This window comes from Lampetra fluviatilis, chromosome 4 (genome assembly GCF_964198595.1).
Source record: "Lampetra fluviatilis chromosome 4, kcLamFluv1.1, whole genome shotgun sequence".
Taxonomy (NCBI): domain Eukaryota; kingdom Metazoa; phylum Chordata; class Hyperoartia; order Petromyzontiformes; family Petromyzontidae; genus Lampetra; species Lampetra fluviatilis.
The window spans coordinates 20,606,777-20,620,803 of NC_136278.1; the positions used below are offsets into that span (position 1 = coordinate 20,606,777).

Sequence of the window (14,027 nt, forward strand, 5' to 3'; positions counted from 1 at the left end):
CCACCCCCCCCCCCCCCGGGGCAATTAAGTACGGCCGCGCAACGCCATCCAGAATATTTTTTGGATCATGCATTGGAGATGCGTGAGGGTGGCTACCGACGCAGCACCAACAGGAACGGGAGATTCCAAATCTAATCCCCATCAGCGCGCCGTCTCCACCGTCTCTGAGGGAAGGAGGCCACACCGCCACCGGGAGAGGTCAAGATAACGGAGGCATTCCGCGGGCCCGAGGAAGGAAGAGAAGTGATAAATACTGCAGCTGCGGGAAAGGAAGCTCAGCGAAACCGACACTATAGAAAAAAATCTCGACAAAAAAAAGTGAGTGTGAAATTACAGATCTTTATATATATAAAAAAAATACACGTCCCCCCCCCAACCCCACATGCACAAACTCGCACGAACGCCGGGCCTAACCACGCACACTGCGTCGCTCCGTGTGGGCCCCCCAACAATGGCCGATGCCAACAGCACGTTGGCGCCTCTCGCTCGCAGTACACCGGAGGGAGGGGTTTCCCTCCTTCAGTGGTCATGGCACTACCAACGCAGCCTTCATTATTTACGCATCCCCCAAAAACCACCACAGCACACGTGCGCCGCACAACGCGGCTAACAAAAACAACAAACAGCATTACAGCGCAATTAAATATTATAATATATAAACAAGTGTGGTTTTTCGCACGATGGTGATAATGGCAAAAAAACACCTGCTTGGTGAAACTGTACACAAGCGTCATGCAAGGAAGGATGTTGCGATGCGGTGGGTGCGTACAGGCAAGGCGAATGTGGAAGGCAAGATCTGCCTTCAAACTGACAAAAGATGACGGGCGTGGAAAACCGCACGTCGACGGTGGCATCTCCACGTTGCCCGTCTTGCGTAATTGGATAATAATCACGCATGGCAACATAACCAACTACAACCACCACCGGGCACGTTTCGAGTCAGAGCAAATAAATACAAAAAAAACGCGTTTGACGGTTGCCTCCACAATAAATTGTGCATCGGCACCAATAGCATTCAGAAAGATGAAAAAGTTGTTTGAAAGTGATGTCAACGTAAAAAGAATAAAAGTCATTTAAGTAGTAACTTCCATTGGGCAACTTACAATGGGTTATCTTCTAACCTACAAGTATGCTTTTGTCTTTCCATCTGCCTGTCTGTGCACGTGCACTTGCGAGGGATTTGGCTCTCAAACGGTGGGGTTTTATGTGAACAAATTTTTGCCAGGTACCATGCCGTAAGCCCCGCGGTGGGCAAGCGCTATTCCGTTTCCCCGTCCATTACCTTTTCATTAGTTTAAATTGCATTTGTTTGCGATTTATCTTTATTTAAATATTACGTTTTGCCCTTATTTCCGTTAGCCACTCGGGGAGTGACAACGCAGCAGGCTGCACTTGCCCACAACGCCCACTAGGTTAGCCCCTAGCAGTCCACACGCGCCATTGCCGGAGGTGTGAGGCATTCTTTTTTCGCCTGCACACTCTACAGGGCAAGTCACACACATCTCTCAAATTACATTTTGCACTGCTGACATGGGTTGTCCCCTAGCAACGCACACACGATCGGCACAAATTTTCATTCACGTTAAACATGTAGCAAAAGTACACAAACACTTCCGTTAGTTCTTCACAGTGCGATGTCCTCTTCTCCCCACCCCAATGTGTCCTCAAACTATTATAGGGCCCCCGATATATTCTTATTATAGCGCTTACATTTTATTATTGGAGCGTGGACGGGGGGGGGGGGCGGCCCAGCCCCCAGCCTGCCAACATCACACCTCACACGGCTGGAAAAACTAGGCGAGGCCGAGGGCTCTGCACGAGACTAGGCCTCATCACGCCAATGTTTAGGCACAATATCCTTTTATTCTTTCCCTAACCTCACCTTGATAGCAACCCCGGTTTTTTTATAATAACTTTCCTAATATTACATTGCCTACGTTTGTGTGCAGACAACTATTTTTGTTTGACTGCCTACAATTAATATTTTGAAATTCACTTGGTCATTATTATATTTTTTTTATTTGTCAACTCGCCTTCATTAGAAACATACGTCTTTTATCACCACCTTGCAAATATTACATTTATACTGTTTGTGTGCAGACAACCGACATTTCTATTCTTTGCTTCCTTCGCTAAACTCTCGTACATTGTAACCTATGCTTTCAATGATCACCTTCCAAACATTACATTAGAAAAGTTTGTGTGCAGAAAATTAGTATTCATCTTCCTTGCTTCTTTCGCTAAACTCGCATACATTAGAAACCTGCCATTTAAAAAAGCACCTTGGAAATAGTCAAACTTTGTGTACTCACACCTAATATTTTATAATGCCCTTGCCCATTATTACTATTATGTGTGTCGACTAACGTTGCTAGAACCCTGCATTTTAAAGATTCACCTTGCAAATATTACAATCATAATGTTTGGGTGCCGACTACTAAGATTTCTACATTTCGTTGATCTATACTTGTATATTCTAAATTGCCTCTAGATCCTTGTGTGCGCGAGTCCCTGCCCGTGTCTGCCACCATGTGCGTGTGTCTACGTCCGTGTGTCAGTCGATGTAGGTTTGTGAAGCTCAATTTCACTGTGTAAGTCAATCACTTTGTGTGCATGTAGGTGCATGTGTGTGCGTCGATGTGTCTGTATGTCTCTGCATGTGTGCGTATCTAAAGTCGATGCCTGTGTGCGCGAGTCCGTATGTTTGTGTGTGCATTAGCCGATGTGTGCGTCTCAGGGTCCATGTGTGTGTGTGTGGCTCCATGCGAGTGTTTAAGTACTTTTCTTTGTGTGCGTGTAGGTGCACACGTGTGTGAGTTACGCCATGTGTGTGTGTGTATCTAAAGTCGATGCCTGTTTATGTGAGGCTATATGAGTGTGCATTAGTCGATGTGTGTGAGAGAGTCGATATGTGCGTGTGAGAGTCGATGTGTGCGTGGTTCCATGCGAGTGTGTAACTCCTTTTCTTTGTGAATGTGTACGTGCGCGTGTGTGTGTGTGTGTATAAGGCGATGTCTGTGTGTGGGTCAATGTCTGCAAATGTGCGCAGGTCGATGTGTGCGCCTGCCTTTTTTGCCTGGGCAACGCTGGGCACTTCCCGCTAGTACAAGTATAAATAGGAGACGTTGAACAGGGTTCAGTGTATATCACCCTCCCCAGCCCAGAGTTGTATTAAGAGGCTGCCTTCACATACACACGATATATATATTTTAAAGTTGGTCTCGCATGTTGCATATGAAGAAAGACCTTTGACGTGTACAGACCCACCTCCCACCACAAACCACACACACACATAATAGACCACGTGGCAAAAAAATTGTACATGCAATTTCAATAGAAAGCAGTGAGAGCCAAAACATTTACCCAAAACAATCCTCTTTGGCACAGGGCTCGAGTCGGAGAAAACTAATTGCATTACAATACATACCAGCAATACACAAAGCATTTAAGGAGATCTTGACGGCAGCCCGTCTGACACCACACTCTGGTTGGTTATGAGGAACAACACCACGGGAACGGAGTTTTCAAATGCAGTACACAAAAAAACCTACAACTCCCCCCAACAAAACATTTTGCTGCTTTGTGAGGATTGTGGCCAAATTCCAGTCACAAATACATCCTGTGTGTGTGTGTGTGTTTTTTAAGGTGGGGGGGGGGGGAAAGAAACCCAACTTGGAAGTTTTGTAAATGAAAGACAAAAAAAACAATGGTCGTGTCAATAACCCTGGCCCAACAAGAGGTTGTTTTTCGTGCTTGGGTGTCGAACACGCTATACCACCAATACCAGGTGGATTATAAAAACTGCGTTTAAAAACAAAGTTAAACACAAACCTCCACACAAAACAACAAATAACAACCCGCCGCACACGCACGCAGTTTGCCCCCTCCACAGCTATCCGCGTCAACAAGCCACAGTCCACAGACATCGAGGGTGGGGCGTGTCACCACAACAACACCACCACCTCTTCGTCTCGTTCACCTCGTTCTCACACGTGACGAGGCCTCATCAATATTTTACCTCGCTCGCTGCTATGCTATGGTCAGGCCAACAGCTAAGGGGCAGGGCATTTTTTGTCATTCAAGCAACACCACCACCCACCCCCCATCAATCCCACTTCACGGTACTCGGGAAGAGAGAGATGAGACGCGTAGGCGCGCGCGCACACACACACACAGATGTTGCGCCCTGAATGATTAATGCACAGCACCTGCACCAGGGCTCCACAGCCTCGGGCCTAAATTCATGTTGGGCACGACGGAAACTTACGAGCGCAGCGTTGTGGCGACTTTAACAAGTTATATTTGAATAGATATGTTGAACGGAAATTGGTGATAAAAACGTGGATACCAAACGGTACGCGCATGCCTGTAAAATAAAAAAAGGTGAATTAACAGCGTTAGGATTTTGTTGGCTGTGCTGGTAATGGTAAAGAAGAGGAATTTGGCCAAGGTGAGGAATCTTAAACGAGAGAATGGAAATGTAAGGAGCAGCTAGAACCCACATTTTTGGCAAGTTCAATCATCTTTAAAATAATAAATCCGAGTCTACTAATGTTTACACAGGCCCACCCCGCTAGGACAAAAGCCACGCATTGGATTAAACAGACTCAAAATCTCGCCAAAGTTGGCTTCGTGACACCACCACCAGTGTCCGTGATTGTGTTTTTTTGCATACGGTGTAAGCAACTCGTAGGTCCCGTGCGAAAAAACGTCTTTGCGCATCTCGTGCCGATTGCGTGCGTTTCAGAAAAGGACTCGTGCAGAGGGTGGTGAAGGGATCCTCAAAACCACACCTCGCATTCATCATCAACCCCTAGAAACCACAAACTAAGGCCACTGTGGTGTCCTGTGGCCGACCGTTCCACTACGCCACAGGGAGGGGGTGGGGGAGACGCGCTGTTGCCTGCCTCCGCTAGCTGTAATAGTTGTTGTACACTGCCGTGGCGCTGGAGAGAGCCGAGATGAGGTTGGACTCTCCGGAGAGGCAGGTGGAGGAGGAAGTGGAATTTTGGATTGGTGTGGAGCAGCTGGCCGACACCTCCGCGCACGGTGCCAGCATGAGGTACTGGTCCAGCTCGCTGCGATCCACCTCCTCCAGGTACTGGCCGAACGGCTCCAGGACCTCCAGCACCTGCGAGTGGGAGGCCCTGGGTGGCTCCGGCGGAGGCGAAGGCTGCCCGAAGCTGAATGAAGTCGGGTCGGTCCCCACACCGTGCAGCGCATAGAGGGCACAGTGCGCAGAGCCCCCACCACCGCTACCGCCGCCGTGGTACGGAGATGCGTGGATCTGCTGGCTGGAGGCCCCCACCTCCTGGCCCTGGTAGCTGCCGCTGCCGCCGCAGGCCCCGAGCTGGTAGTATCCATACAACGGCGCGGGGACGGCCAACTCAGCGGCTGGGTACCCGTTCTCCACTGCAGCGGTGGCGTAGTAGTCAGGGTGAAGGTGCGCGCCCAGGTACATTGTCGGCGGGTATGCAGACGAGGACGAGACCGACGATGCGGGCGACGACGCAGAGCTGGAGTTGTCCGCGGGAGGGGAGCGCTCTGGGGTGGGCAGCCCACATGGCGCCCGTTGCTGCTGCTGCTGCGTGTAGTGCAGCGGCGCCGGCTGCAGCTCACGGTAGTGCACCACACCCTGCTGCTGCTGGTGCTGCTGCCGCCGTTCGCGGTGGCCAAACCCCGGCGGCAGAGGAGGCGGCGGCAGGGAGGAGAGGGAAGCGGGGCCCCCAGGCACCCGGGTCCCATCCCCCGGGCCCCCTGCTCCTGGCTGAGCACCACCGCCGCCACCACCTCGCTTGGCGCTGTGCGGGAGGCGCTTAGGCTGCTTTTTGCGCCGCGGGCGATACTTGTAGTCTGGGTGCTCGCTCAGGTGCAGCAAGCGCAGCCGCTCTGCCTCCTCCACGCACGGGCGCCGGCTCTCCGGGGTCAGCGCGCGCCAAGACTTGCCTGCCACACGGGGGGGGGGGGAAGGGGACAGCCATGGAGAGGATAAGAAGGGGGATGGTGATGGCAATGTTTGATGGTGTGGGTGGCAAAAGGTGAATAAGTGCTTTGGGTGATCGTTTTGATTTCGGCGGTGGCGATGTTGTGATGGTGGAAGCGATTGAGGTCACGGCAACGATAGTGAACGTTGTTGCGGTGGCAATGTGGTGGAAGTGATTGAGGGTTATGGTGGAAGTGATAGAGGATGTGGTTAGTGGTGGCGGTAAGGTAGTGGTGTGGACATGGTGGTCGTGTGGTGGCACAGAAGGCACGCACAAGACATACTTTATACAAGTCTGACAAGGCTCGTAACGTCTACCGATCGAGCTCTCGTGATCTTGCAGCCAGGAGGCAGAGTTTATCCGGGTCACACTGCATTATAAAATTCCAGCGTTTGGACTTTCAACAACATGTACCGTGCCGATTAATATTTAAACCGCGCACAAAATTGGCACCACGCAAACCTCGCCATGGCAATGTGGAATTCCCAACACCGCTTCATGGTTACCCCAACAGACCTGGCACTGCTCCAAAAACGCTCGTTTTGATCAGCTGACGCAGCCTTAACGGGTGAACACCTTGTGGCTAACCACCGACTAAACCCTGGGGTCCAGTAGTTAAAGGGTTAACGACCGCGCGCGTCCGCACATTACTGTACTAAACCCCCCCCCCCCTCCCGGTGTGCGGCTTCCTCGTTAGAAGACTTGGGGGTTTCTCCCACCAAACAAAGCAACACCAACAACATAAATACATTGACCAAACGTCCCAATGCAGGACCCTCCCTCGAAGAGTTTAGAGACTCTGCGAGAGCCTTTTTTCCTGGACGATCGTCGACACGGGTCGACACGTTGGCGGTCACGAACTTCGGAACCGCACACGACATCCCGCGCGTAAAAAAAACGGACGGGCGGGGCAGCCACAACAGTGTTACGTGCACGGCGTTCACACGCCCTCCTCTCAAAAAAGCCCATCTTCGAGGTTTCAATAAAAGGGCTGCGCGTTTAACCATGTACTAGAGACTGTGCAGGGAATTACAATTATCGTGATGGTGATGATGATTATCATTAATCTAGAAACTTCAGCTCCAGATTTAAAATCATTGTCATCATTCTCAGTAGCCGCACATTTACACTGCGCCCGATGGAAGCATCTCGAGGCTTCAGACGCCAAGCCTGCGGGGGGGGGGGGGGGTTACCCCCTAATGGCAGCTTGTCCCAGCGTGCATATTTAGCCCCATTTGGTGTTCACAAAAAACACTTTTATAAATTCGTCAACGCAGTTCCCAAATCACCAAAATATATTAGATGCGCTAGAACGGACGATTACAACGCGCGTGTGTAGTGTATACAAGTCCATACCAGGGTCAAGTTGAGATCTCACCTCCGGCAAGCAACGAAGGTTCGGTGTGAAAATTTCTACACAAAATGGGAGGCTTCTCCGTGCCGTGTGCATGTCGTGATACTGAACGTGTAATGGAATAATCCAACAAGGTCCGGTTGGCAGCAATGTTAAATTTACTCTGCTTTCTGCTCTCCCACTGTCACCAACTCTTAACTGGCCCAACCACGGTAACAGTATATAGTTCGTTCAAATATCCCCGACGAGCCCAACTATTTGTAACCATTTTTTGTTTATTTTACCAGGTCAGGCCCACTGTGCTATATAGCTCTATTTCAGAAGCGACCTGGCCACAAATGAGAGCTCAACAAAGTGGCTTATCACGTGGAAATGGATAGCAGCCAAATACTCTAAATGCACGTTTTCTAATTTTAGGAGGGAAAAGTCTGATGACCCAGAGAAAGATCCACGCGACCACAGAGAGAGAGACACATGCAAACTCGAAATAGTCATCGTCAGGGTCGGGATCGAACCCACGACCTCCTGCATTACCAGGCGATGTATTTAAAATTCACCGTTGCGCAAAGAGCAAAAGGGGACCCCGTGTACACGAGCAGGTCTCGGGAGCTAATGGAAGTCACAAGTGGCAGTGGCGGTGGCTCGCGCTCCCGCGAGGAATAAAAACTCGGCCCGCATCTCAAGGGTTCAATCCGAGACCCCGGTGGTCAATGGGATCGCTAACGCTTACGAGACTCGATTTTAAATGGAACGCTCTCCGATACGCTCAGCACATTCGTCTCGGCTGCCTTAAAATAGAAATCACGTGTGACGTGTTGGGCAATGATCCTTCATCATAGCACCTGAACGGCAGTGTTATCGATTAATGCGCCAGTTTCGTTAACCGCAAAAAGGCCAACGCAGCAGCATCGCCAAATAATAAACGTTATTAAATCATGAGCGCTTGACATATACATAACAAATATTTGTGGCATCTGTTCCTGCGGGCACAAGGCGACTTCAGCACCTGGCCTGTAAACGACAATTAAGCCTGCCAGGTGTGTGTGGGGGGTGGGGTATAGCCACGATTGGCAGGTGTAATCCCTAATTAATAATTTGCGGGTAATTTTCGACTTTGCCTACTTAAAAATCGCGGAACTTCCTGCACAAAGGAACAGAGCTGACGCTATTAACTGTTGTTGGCGACGGCACAAACCACGCGCGCGGGTACGCGGAACACGCACGCGATACGAAGCACTCGCGCAGCAGGTCGCCATAGCTAAAGATGCTCCCCGAGATTCCTCGCTACTCTCCGGGCGCGATATAACTTATTATTATAATAGATAGAATATTTCAGAATCAGAATATTTATTTAGACTGGAGGACTATTACGGTAGCGTACTAGTAGAGATGCGGCTTTTAACAGTCTAGACCCGAGATGCGGCTTCCAGCAGTCTAGAGCATCAGGGTCTTAACATGGGGTGTACACGCACCCCCTTGGGGGTCCGATATGCCCTTTATGGGGGTACGAGACATTACCAGATCCTTTAAAAGGCAAATCGAAGCCCAACTTAAGCACGGACACGCAAGGACAACGACTTTGTTTCATCAAGCCCTATGTATATGTATTACCATTTTTTTAAACGATTGAGAACCAAAGGGGTGCAAGGCTGCAGTCAATGTTTAAGACTCACTGGTCTAGACTTTCGACGCGGGCAATACGAGTTGACCCTGGAAAAACGAATCACGTGCCAACCCCAGTCCAAATAACGTTGATCAGACTAAATCACGACGTTTCTATTTTAAACAAGCAATCGAAACGTCGTGATTTAATTTATTTTATACCTTCAAATCTAGATGGTTTATCAGACTACAACGGCACCAATTCGAATATAAAAACAAGTCGATTTAGAAAACTGGTGATTCGGAGACGCAAGTTAAACCAGATAATTATTTGATAATATTATATTTTTCTCGAAACGACAGTTGGTCATTTGGACAATATTCCCGTATTCGTGATAATACAATTAAATTAGCTTCCTGTTTAAGTCGGACTATCGGTCACGTTTTTAACGAGGTGGTGATGTCAACCATCAGGAATGTTACCGGTCCACGAAACGTCCCTCCCAACAATTCGTTAATTGCACAGTTGGACTCCGCCCCCCGTGTGCGACTTCACTGTAAGCCCTACACACGCGGCGACTTTGAATCGCCGTCGTGTTGCGCTAAAAAAAATCTGTCGGTGTAACCGTGAAACAAACGACTCCACTGGGAGAAGCTTATACAACGGCATCCAACCTTGCAGGCGAAGGAGTTGACGACACGCGAGCCTCGTTTAAAAGCCACGCGATTAGCCGCTAATTGCTGCCCGCGGAGTGCGTGGCACGGGTCACAAGACGGGGCGAGTTGATCCTCCCGCAGCGCCAGCGCGTTCGCGACAGATGCCCGGGGCACTTACAAACACGCGCGTGTACACCCCCCCCCACATCCACAGCCGATCACGTCCACACAATTCCGTTGTGGGGTTTACAAGTTATATTTGATGGATTTAATCAAGTTAAGAGTTTGTTTCGTCGCTAAAATATTCAAATTTATATTTCAAGATTCAAAGTTAGCCGCTATACTCTGCCATAGAATACACAAGCGGCAAAACAAAAAAAAGTCCCATCTTGGGACACGGATTCGCCGCGACTCGCCGATGAACGATCATGGTTCCACTCAACTGGGTAACTGTGGCACGTAAAATAAAACACTTTCTGGAACAGTTGAGAGAGTTCACGTACACGGGAAGAGTTGGTTCGCACATTAACCACAACGTAAAACACCGTTGTGTCTATTAGTTCAACGCGCATTAGGGGGCGGGGTTCGGTGTTGCGCTCTGGTAAATGGATCGGGTAGGCACAAGTAACTTGTAAAAACAAGACACCCCCCCCCCCCCCAAAAATAAATCGGATTGAATCTTAACCGTGGGTTTAGGCTGCGGTTTAGTTTATTGGACAACTGTTTGGACCCAACCCATCCTGAACGCGGCAAGAGGTGGCCCGAGACTCGTCCACGCGAGCTGCGGTGCGCGCTGTATAATATCTCCCCGCGTATGAAACACCATCACCGCAAAAGACACAATATATATCATTACAATTAGTAGAACAAACCTAGAAAAATAGGCGACAATAATAAAGTTTGAGATCAGAGTTCGTAAGAGGATACGTTAAGGGTAGTGATCGGGTTGTTAGGCTTATCGAGCGAGAGTTTAGGCCAAGGTGGTCTAGAGTCAGACCAGTCCCACATCTTGTTGGCGACCGTAAACCCCAATACACGTACGGATTTTGACAGTAATTATACACCATGTAAAAACACGATTTTTGTTCCTGGGTAGTAATTGTTATTTTCTAATTGCTCATCTCAAAAGTATAGAAAATGTCTATTATTCCCCACAAACTTTGCTTTTGTGACCAGGACTTTATGTGAAGGAATGACACAAATGCGCACGTTCTCACTGAAAATAATGGAAACTTCAAAATATCACTGTCCTGGTCACAAAAGCAAAGTTTTTTTGGGAATAGCCATTTTCTGTACTTTTGGAGGCATAAGCAATTAGAAAGTAACACTTACTACCCAGGAACAAAAATAAATTCATTTGTTACACAGTGTTACCAAAGCGCTGTGCAAATGAGACCCCGTCTCTCACTGGCGCCATCCACTGCTGCCGGGACACACAATGTCGTGCCCGAGGGACGGTGGACTACGGAGCCAGAGTCGATTCCTGTCGGGACTTTTTTCGTTGTTTGGTTGTTGCTGCAAGCTCCGTTTCCAGGGAACGTGGCCTTAACGGCGAACAACACAAAGGAGCATCAAAGTTTCCGAGTAGCGGGGTGGAAAGCGCTCGGGAATCGGAGAGGGGGGGGGGGCACCGCGGTTTAGCGGTGGCGCGGTGATGGTTGTGGTGGCGTCACTTCGCTGGTTGTGGTGGCGGTCTCCGTTCGATTAAAGGGACCCATGGAACCATCCTCACCCACTGGCCACAGCGCGAGGAGGAACACTACCGGCAGACCCTTCTGATGGGATCTCGCCGAAGTCGAAACAGCGAGGCTGACCGCATCTACCGAACATCACACGCGATGTTGTATCCGACGCCCATAGGTCGATGCATTTACTACGAATGAGAGTTAAAAGCCATATTTGAGAAGGAATAAAGTTCACACGACACAATTCGCTTTAGACCGCATTCGGCAAGTAGCGTTACCTGTTGAGACACCATGGCCGACTCCTGTCAGAACCACGCCCGGCCGCCTTTGTCTTTTCAAGTCAACATTTGACACCCGGGATTATACGTTCAATTTAATCATCAGTATACTTAAGAGGCCCAAAAGAGGTTTGGATACTACTTACTAATGTTATCCATGGGTCAGGAATTGGAACCCGGGTTTACTAAGGTGCCCCAACGGCGCTTGTGCAAAGTTAGGTGCGCCCTGAGACCAAGTAAAGTGTCGACGGGGTTAGCTGCTATGAGATCACGGGACATGCCCAGATGTTACGGGTTAGCCAATCAAGGGGATTTCACCTGCGCTCCCCCACAGCCACACAAAGACAAAGACACTCTCCTTCCCTGTGTAGCCCGCACTGACCGCTGGGCAAGCGTTGCGAGCGAGCACCTAAAGGCCCACACGGCACTCGAGCGGTTTGGCCAGAACCACGCCCGGCCATTTACTGATATATTTACAGAGTACAGGACTTATTTAATGCCGAGTCTACCTAGGAGAAGGCCCAGGACACACACGACTCACCTAGCATCTTGCTGAGCTCAGCATTGTGCAGATCTGGGTTCTGTTTGGCCAGACGCCTTCTCTCATCCTTGGCCCAGACCATGAACGCGTTCATGGGTCGCGGGATGCGCGCTTCTCCTTGTTGCTGCGTCTTGCTGCTGCTGCTGCCGCCACTGGCACCGCCGCCTCCCTCCTGCGTCCTCTTCGCAACCTCCGTGACAGCCTGAACGCCCCGCGGGCCCGTACCTGGACTCGAACCCGGGCCCACCTGGACGGGACTCGGCGCCGCGAGGGGGGCCGCGCCACCCGGCCACAGAGCAGCCGAGGACACGAGCGGGGTCTGCTGCTGCAAGTGCAGCAGGTGATGCTGTCGTTGGCGCTGCTGGTGGTGGTGTTGGTGCGTTTGCAGGTGATGGAGCGGGTGGTGGTGAAGGTTTGTCTGATCGTCGCTCATGTAGCCTACATCTGGACTACTCATTCTCTATCTAAGGATTAAAAAAAAGTTACCGTGCAAGCAGGTAAAACGAAGAGAAGAATCCAGGTATGTTTCTGGTCCTCTCTCACGCGTGGAGCTAAATAACACAAGCAAGAACTGGCCTCCCCACGTCTCCAGTTTATCTGTCTGTCTCTCTCTCGCTGGGTCTGAGAACTTCCCAAGTTTTTTTTGTGGGAGGTGGCTGGGATTGTTTGGATTTTATAGCGAGCGCCCCTCCAATCGCCTCGCGCTCCGGGTCGCAGGAGCGGGTCCCATCACCGCCCCCTTTATCCAAGCGGGGGCTTCAACCCCAGCCAGACCCCCTGCCATCATCACGGCTTCTTTACCTCTCTCTCCCTCTCCCAGCGTGCGCCAATTAACAAACGCACACCTGAAATCGTTTCGGCTGCCGCTCGCGAATACCATGAATAAATGTTCAGGGCGCGGGTGGGGTTCCAGTCTGCTGTCTGGTGCGGGCCGCTGTGATTAATCGCGGGAGGCGCTCTCTGATTCATCGCTGATTAGAGGTGGGCGCACGTGGGATTAGTTTAAGATATGAAAGAACTGAGCTTGGGGGGGGGGTTCTTTTTTTAGCTAAACACTTTATTTGTGGAACGCTTTGGACGTCGCTCGGAAGTTAAATCGTTCAAATTCGCCGCAGTAGTTTTAAGCGTTGGGGAAACATTTGAGGTCATGAAATACGAACGTTACGATAAATTAATGCGTAATGTTCTCATGATATCTCATGTGAGATCCCGTGTCGTTGACAATCTCGCGAGAGTGGGGCTTCTCCGGGTGCTGCCCACGTGGATAACAAATACTCAATCGTTAATGACCTGGAAACATCCCAAAGTGAAAAGGAGTCCTGCAGCTCGGTGTGGCTCTCCTGGACGAATAGAAGTGAGATCATACGAACGTTGATCATGAAATACGTTCCATTTAAATACAAAATCTTTATTTGCCATACTGCATTGCCAGTGGTACACGACAGCACAAATAAAACAAACTCAACGCATTCGCACGTGTGTACAGTAACGCCGTATATATATGTTGAACTTATTTCGCACCGTACGTAGCCAACCGTGATAGCAACACCGTGGGCCATGGAAAATGAACCGACCAAGTTTAACCAACCAAAAAAACCACCGCGCGCACCCCGACCGCGTTTGTCTTCTTTACACTGATCACATCGCCGTTGCACCAAGTACGTATTTTAGGCCCCGAAAGACAAGCTTTGATACAATTCCATCACTGCTGTTGTTCCCAGCCAGGAATCGAACCCAAGTCACTGGCATCGTGACGGGATGCGTGAGCCACTGTGCCAGTTATTCTCACAGTTCGAAGCGACATTTACAGCAACACTGGGCGTACAGAGATACACAAATCTAGGACTCCTTATCATAGCCGCAACACGTATGATTAAATATAGGCTGCGTCGTCTTCATCATGTTCAAGTTATATCGACGAATATG

General features: G+C 49.9%; 1 protein-coding gene across 1 annotated transcript; it reads right to left on the reverse strand.

The window, feature by feature from the left end:
* Nucleotides 1-356: 356 nt before the first annotated feature.
* Nucleotides 357-13,113, reverse strand: LOC144931644 (transcription factor Sox-7-like). Its single transcript, XM_078855752.1, has 2 exons — nucleotides 12,102-13,113; nucleotides 357-5,946 (listed from the first exon to the last, which is right to left on the reverse strand). The coding sequence occupies exons 1-2, from the start codon at nucleotides 12,556-12,558 to the stop codon at nucleotides 4,913-4,915; spliced, it is 1,491 nt and encodes a 496-aa protein (XP_078711878.1). The 5' UTR covers nucleotides 12,559-13,113; the 3' UTR covers nucleotides 357-4,912.
* Nucleotides 13,114-14,027: the final 914 nt, after the last annotated feature.